Below are 7538 nucleotides of genomic sequence, written 5' to 3'. Positions count from 1 at the left end.
TAGGAAAAGTAGTCCATTATCTGGCAGATTACACTAATCAGGTGGTAACATACAACCTTGGTCATAGGCATCATCACTACTGCAAAATGGGGGAGAGGACTCATAAAGGGTGTATTTTTGGTCTGTTATGTCTGTAGCAAGAAATCTTTGAGAGATGAAGTCTGTAGTTGGATTGAATACAACAACTGTGGGAATCAACAAATAATCATTCTTTGGGTACAAGATAGTCCTGTTTTAACCAGGGAAATTCTAGAGATCAGCTTGTTATTGTAACAGGGAGAGATAGTTTACCACACTGGGTCCCACTCATGAGTAATTCCTAGGCATAGTGTCCAAACTGTCAGAGATAGTGTTTTGAGCCAAGGGAGAAAGGTGATCTTGGAAGTGGGTTTTTGCACTTATCCAGTACTAGAATATTAGATGTAACTAGCTGGTGAGGTGTATAGAGAGCCAGGAAGACCTGAGTCCAAATTAAGTCTCCAACTCTTATTAGGTGTGACCCTGGACAAATCGCTTAAGCTCTGTCTGCCTCAGTGTCCTCAACTGGAAAATGGGGATCGCAACAGCCTACCTCACACAGGGGTCGTAGTAAGGGTCAAATGAGATATCTGTAAAGCGCCTTGTACATACGGGCACTTAAGTTCCCTCCTTTATGTTGTATTTGTTTGTCCTGTTTCACTCATGGAGGGATATGTTTCTGCATCAGTTACTAATAAGCTTGCTGTAGCCTAGGTTGAGATCTGGCACAGCCAGGCCTCCTGGGTGTCGGTAATCTCGTCCTTTCAGTAAGTGTCATCAGAGATGCCACTGGCTTCCTTCCATCACAGCCTCAGGCCCTGGGCTTGGCTGGTCAATTTCCAACATACCAGACCTCGATTCGCTCCCTCCCTCCTTCCTTTCTTCCAACCTTCTTTCAAAAACCGCCTGGGGAGGCGGGGGTCTAAGGAGTGGCCACACCCTCCCCACAAGTTCTGCGAGCCGATTGGCCCAAGCACTGGAGAAGGAGGCGGGAACCAAGGTCTGTACCCAACGTCGCGCTTGCCGCCATTTTGTTAGCTTGGGTCCACAGCGAGGCTGGCATTTGGGTGGCCCGCTCCGTGGCCCCCATACCGTATCACCCCGCTGTAGGTCCGCATCACAGCCTCAGGTTGGATCCGGGAAGCGGGCCCGGCCCGGCCGGCGGAGGGGGCGGCGGTGGCGGCGGCGGCGGCGGCAGGATGAGCGCGGAGGCTGCGGACCGGGAGGCGGCCACCTCCAGCCGGCCCTGCACCCCGCCCCAGACGTGCTGGTTCGAGTTCCTGCTGGAGGAGTCGCTGCTGGAGAAGCATCTGCGTAAGCCCTGCCCAGGTAAGAGCCCAGCGCCGGAGGCAGCATCGGGGAAGCTTCGGGCAACTTCGCGGCCCTGCTTCGGTTGAGCCTTTCTGTCCCTGGAGGGGAAGGGGGGCGGAGAGGGGGAACGCCTCCCTGCTGCTGCCCTTGCGCACGCGCGCACCCCCCCACGCCCGCACCCAGGCAGGCTCGGACACAAACGAACCTTTTCTCTCTTTTAAAATTAACCTCCTACTATACACAGCTTTTCTTCCTTTAAAATTATCCCCTACACCACACACCTCTTTTTCTCCCCTTGAAAATAAACAACTCCGATACATCTCCTCTTCTCCCCTTCCAGTTAAACCCCTACTGCACACGTTTCTTCCCTTGAAGTTACTCCCCCTACCATACACTTCCCTCTCCCCTTAAAATTCCCTCCCGTTACGCGCACTTCCTTTTCTTGCCTTGAAACTACTACTGCCCACATAATACCACCACCTCCTGCCAAGCACAGTGGTCCTTTGCTTGAGATGCTCGTGAGTGAGAGCAGCCTGAAATAGTGTATTCTGCTTTTAGATAGCTGTAACAGGAAGGCTGTCAAATCAGAATCAAATTTGTGTCCTTGCTACTTGCATTTAGACATTTTCATCAAAGATATCTTTGATATAGTTACAAACTTTTCATAAAAATTGTATGGTGATGAAAAGAGTAGGTATATCCATAAGTAGTTTTTCTTCTCATTGATACTTTATTTTGTCCTAATACCATCTGAAGTATTTTCCATTGTTTTAAAATCTTCCTCCTCACTGAGTTATCTTTAAAAATGAAAAAGTCCCTGACAGTTTTTTAAATTGTGTTCCCTTTGATTACATAAGGGGTTCTTAGCCTAAAGTTCACACACCCCTTAGATGTCAGGGAGTCCATGAACTTCCATGGGAAAAATATTTCATGATGCAGTAAAATTGGTTTCCGTTGTGATTGTTGTTTTAAATGGTTTGCCATTTTCTTCTCCACCTCATTTTATTTTATTTTTTTGCTTTTTGGAGGGCAGTTGGGGTTAAGTGACTTGCCCAAAGTCACATAGCTAGTTTTTTTGTGTTAAGTGTCTGAGATCATATTTGAACTCAGGTCCACCTGACTCCAGAGCCAGCGCTGTATTCACTGGGCCACCTAGCTGCCCCTCCAGCTCATTTTATAGATGAGGAGACTGAGGCAAACAGTGTTAAGCAACTTGCCCAGGGTTATATGACTAATAAGTGTCTGGGGCCAGATTTGAACTCCAGTTTTCATGACTATTCTTTTTGCCACCTAGGTGCTCTTTTGTAATTATGTGTATTTTATACATTCATGAACATTATTCTGAGAAGGGGTCCATAAACTTCACATTAGATTATGAGCTTCTTGAGGCCAAGGTCAGTCTTCTTCCTGTCTTTGTATCCCCAACACTTAACCCAGTGTCTTGCACATATTGGCTTAATAAGTGCTTGTTGACTGATCATTCTGTCAAAAGGATCTTCTGCCCAGAAAAAGTTAAGAACCCTCAACTCTAGATCTCTTCTCTCTGTTTTAGGTCAGGTCCTACTGCTCTTCCTGACTTAAATTTCCTTAGTGCCTATTTGCCTGCTGGGTAGATCTAAGAATTGAGAGACTTCAGCTTCACTTTGATTTCTTGTGTGGGACTGCTGCCAGAAGTATGAGCAGCTCATAGTTCTTCTGTGTCTATGGTTGATTGGCAAGCTGGACTGGGAGGGAGAAGGAGAAAAAGGAACCACCACAGTCCCTTGTTCTTTTGGGGTTGGCAGTATTGGAGAGTGGGCCTTGTTCTGGGTTTTTGGAGTTCAGAGATGCAAGTGAAATCAACCTCTCCAGTATGCCCTGGATAAATTATCTGGGAATGGGAATATAATAGTCTCTGTAGTGTAGTGTACTGGAAAGAGCAAAGAGTGGTTTCTTGCCCCAGGACTGTATGGGGACTCTTGTGAACCTCTTCCATCTGTAAAATGAGGGTGCCAGTACTCACATTGCTTACCTCACAATGTGAAGAAAGCTCTGTAAATGATAAAGCAAATACACAGTAGAATGAGATGACGGTTTTAAGGATTTCTTGCCTTTTGTACTTCAGTACAATGGGGGTATTTGAAGGGATATAAACATTAGCCTGGGAGTTAGACTTGGTTTCCAGACCTGGCTTTCCATTTTACTAGTTTACCTGATCTGTGTTTCTGTTTCTTTAATTTCTCAAATGGGAATGTTAGTCCTACCTACCTCCCCAGGGTGGTTGTGGGAACAAAATGCAATAACCTCACAAATTTTTAGAGCTAATAGAAATTAGAGATCAACATCTCTATTTTATAAATGGGCAAATGTCTTAGAGAAATCTTAGACACGGAGATAAGTAGAACATTGTCAGGTGACAACCAATGTTATAGTTAACAGTGTTTTTGCTATAATAGAAGTCAGGAGGTAGTCATCAACATATTCAAGAAAAATGTTTATCATCTTTATGCTAGTTGGGCATATTTTTGGTGGTTTAGAGAACTTAAAAACATTCCAGCCAACAGATACACAGCTTAATCCTGAAAGGTATACTCCCCTAACAGCTTGTACACAGAGATTATTTTTAAAAGCATTTTTTTCCTTGTCTATTATAACATTTATCATCATTGAATCCTGTTATATCAGATAGTAGAGTGGTTTACTTGGGCAGTACTGTTCACTTTCTGTAAAGCTCACTGGTTCTGTATGTGATGATTTATAGAGGAAAAAAAAGATGCTATTTGGTTAGTGCTACCTAATCAAATCTGTAAGGACCTGTAGCATATGCCATGTTTGGCTGAATGCCTGGGAGCATAGAATGATTTTTTCACCTTATACCCGTTGAAACATATTCCTCATTTTTTCTCACTCTAACTCATAGCACAGAGCTTATTTGTCTTTGGGTTATGCCATATCCTGTTTAAACAGTTGATCTAGTGAAGATGAGAAAAAGGATTGTTGATTTCTATATCACCACAGTTAAAACTGCATCCACTTTTCTTTTTAACTTAGATCCTGCACCAGTTCAGCTGATAGTTCAGTTTTTGGAACAGGCTTCTAAACCTTCAATTAATGAACAGAACCAGGTTCAACCTCCAGCTGATAATAAGAGAAATCGAATTTTAAAACTTCTTGCTCTTAAAGTTGCAGCGCATTTGAAATGGGATTTAGACATATTAGAGAAAAGGTATGCAACTTCAGACTGAATTTATCTAAAGCACTTTTGTGGTACTCCTTTTTTTTTTAATCATGTCTGGTACTTACAGGTGAAAATTTATTTTGATTTCTATTCTTAATTAAATTAGAAAATGTCTCAAGATATAAGAATACATCTAGATGCAAGATATATAAATGACTTTTAAAGAAAAATATAAAAAAGAGACTGATTAAGAGTCAATAGTACTGTGAACTATATAGTCTTTTATGCCATAAATATGATAAAATAATTGAATAGAGAATATATTGGCAGCTTTGTAGCCATAGAAAATTTATATCAGTGAAATGCTTTTTAAAATGTTAAAAAAAATTACTTTTATCTTTAGGTGGTAAAAGTGAGTGGTTATTGAATTAGAAGAAATGGATGATAATAATGGGATTGTTATTTGATTAGTGACAGTTTTGTTATTGGCAAAGTTCTTTCCAAAATTAATGCCCCATCTTTTGAGGCACTGGAACCAATTTTTATTTGTTTAGAAATATGAACTTCTTTTTAAACAGAAAAAAAGAAAAACATGTTTCTTTGTTAATAATAAATAGTTTTAAGATGAACAGTTTTCACAATAGGAAAATAAATTTATGCAAATATATTCAATTTGCTAGGTTAGTCTTTGGTTTAGAGTTGTACTTTAGAGTCCTTTTATTTGAATTATATACATTGACATTATTTGTTGTTCTTCATGCATCTAATATTTAATAATTCAAGGATTTGTGTTGATTTTGGTACAGGTACTCTAGTTGATATGAATCACATACAGTACCTAAGATCTTCTGTAGAAGAAAAAAATTAACCACCTAGTGGCCAGTTTTGCCTATTCAAACTTAGATTGATCCTTATAAGTCAATACAGGCCTGTATTCAAAGGCCTTTTGTCTTGTTAAGAGCTTTGCTGTCACAGCTTTCAAAAACCTCAAGTTGTCTCCATGCTATAGTAAAAGTATAAAAACCCAATGAATGGAGAATATGCTTTCTTTCTTTTAGTTTGTCTGTTCCAGTTCTGAATATGTTGCTAAATGAACTGCTGTGTATCAGTAAAGTTCCTTCAGGGACAAAACATGTGGATATGGATCTATCTACTTTACCTCCAACTACTACCATGGCTATACTACTCTACAATAGATGGTAAGTCCAAAATATGTAAGCCTGCTAGGCATCTTTTGCTGTAATAAGTTCCATTTTGATTTTTAATAGTATCTCTTTTGAGTGCTGTAACCACTTTGAAAAGAAGCTTCCTTTTCTATGGTAGGATTTCCAAAGGATCTGGAGTTCTGTGAGGGCATTCTTTGAGAATGTAGTAACTTTACAGATAGCATTCCTCCCTGGGTGCTATAGGAAGTTTCAGTCACCCAGGATATTTCTTTGACTGCTAGAGATTAGTTTTTAAACCTCAGTAAAAAGCAGTTTGTGCTCCTTTATGTAATGATTTCAGCAATATTATTCATTATTCAAAATCCTTGTTGTTTTATAGTATAAGAAAATCTGAAGTTGAGTTTTTTTTTGGGAAATGTATTTAATTGTTGTGTTTTTAACTATTTAATTTCTGTATTTTTATTTCAGGGCAATTAGAACAATTGTTCAAAGTAGCTTCCCTATCAGACAGGTGAAACCTGGACCCCCCCAACTGAGTGTGTAAGTTGGCAGGGGTACTGATGTATTGAAACCACTGTTGAGTTCTATTTGTGTCAGAATTGGATTTCTGGAAGGTTTTTTAAAAACTGATCTCTTTAGAGATCATAGTTGGTGTCATACAAAGGAAAATATAATGTCTTAATATGTTTACATACTTTTATATCATTTGATACTCACAATAACTTTATGAGGTTAGTAGTTGCAGGTATTAGCCTCATTTTGTAGATAAGGAAACAATATAGAGGCTAATGATATGCTTGAGGTGGTACTGTTAATGACTTGGTAGAGTTAAGACGAGCCCAGCCTGTCTCTTTTTTTTTTTCCACTGTGCCACCTAGCCACATCAGCCTGTCTCTTTAACTCTCTGTCCAGTACTGCCTTTCAAATGGTCTAGTATACGTTATCTTTTTTTTTATATTGAACATTTTATTTTCCCCCAGTTACATGTGAAAACAATTTTTTAACATTTGTTTTTAAGACTTTGGAGTTCCCAATTCTCTCCCTTCTCTCTCCACACCTACTCTCAGTGAGAAGACAAATGTTGTGAAAGAAAACATGGACAAAAAAACCTCAAGAAAAAGTTAAAAAAAAGTTACATTGGGGGGCGGGTAGGTGATGCAGTGACTAGAGCACCAGCCCTGAAGTCAGGGGGACCTGAGTTCAAATCCGGCCTCAAACACTTAACCCAAACTAGCCATGTGACCTTGGGCAAGTCACTTAGCCCCAATTGCCCTGCTTTCCCCCTCCAAAAAAAAAGCAAAAAAAAAAAGTTACATTAACTATCTTAAAATAGTATAGATTTAAGTATTTCTTCCTAGATTATAAGGAAAAGAAAATAATAGCAAAGAGTCAGAATTTCCTAAAGGCCATGCAGTTGTTTACATAAAAAATTAGGGTGCAAGGGTTATATAGAAACATACACACATACACACAATAAATGTTCTAACCTTAATAATTTAGAAAGATATAATCTCTATAAGTAGGGCCATGATGTTACTCTCAACTTTTTAAAGAAACATGTGATTCAAAGCTATACAAAAACACACACACACACAAACTCATGTGTGTGTGTAAGTAAGTGTATAATTTGACTGTAATGTCATGGGCTCTCACCTGCCTTTGCCTCTCTTTCTTGCCTCATATCCCCTGTTCAGGTGAATAGTATCACCAGTTTAGCTAGGATTGCCTTCTTTTTCACCTGAACTTTTTAGTTCAGGTTTTTGGCTTTTGCTTTCTTTGTACTGGGGAGGAAAGTGTTTTGGTTAAGATATTCTTTCCTTCTGTCCTGAATCTGTGCTATTTGTAAAAATAGTCAAGATTAGTGTTAAATAAAGACCTTCATAGGG

At 39.7% G+C, this 7538-nt stretch overlaps 1 protein-coding gene across 3 annotated transcripts in view; it reads left to right on the top strand.

The window, feature by feature from the left end:
* The first annotated feature begins 1038 nt into the window (after positions 1–1038).
* Positions 1039–7538, top strand: part of INTS8 (integrator complex subunit 8) — a 68269-nt gene continuing 61769 nt past the window's right edge. For 2 of the 3 annotated variants that reach the window (XM_069086603.1, XM_069086602.1), the window contains exons 1-4: positions 1040–1347; positions 4360–4534; positions 5545–5685; positions 6121–6192. In XM_069086603.1, coding sequence (XP_068942704.1) covers positions 1218–1347; positions 4360–4534; positions 5545–5685; positions 6121–6192 — 518 coding nt within the window. In that variant the 5' untranslated portion in view covers positions 1040–1217. Of the gene's footprint in view, positions 1348–4359; positions 4535–5544; positions 5686–6120; positions 6193–7538 lie in introns of all 3 variants that reach the window. The other variant, XM_069086605.1, reaches the window with a different exon arrangement.

The sequence above is a fragment of the Petaurus breviceps genome, unplaced genomic scaffold, assembly GCF_028583685.1.
Source record: "Petaurus breviceps papuanus isolate PSGF00001 unplaced genomic scaffold, PetGlider_PUasm1.0 179, whole genome shotgun sequence".
Taxonomy (NCBI): domain Eukaryota; kingdom Metazoa; phylum Chordata; class Mammalia; order Diprotodontia; family Petauridae; genus Petaurus; species Petaurus breviceps.
The sequence above is the reverse complement of the archived record's forward strand: the minus strand, read 5'-3'. Positions and strand labels throughout refer to the sequence as shown.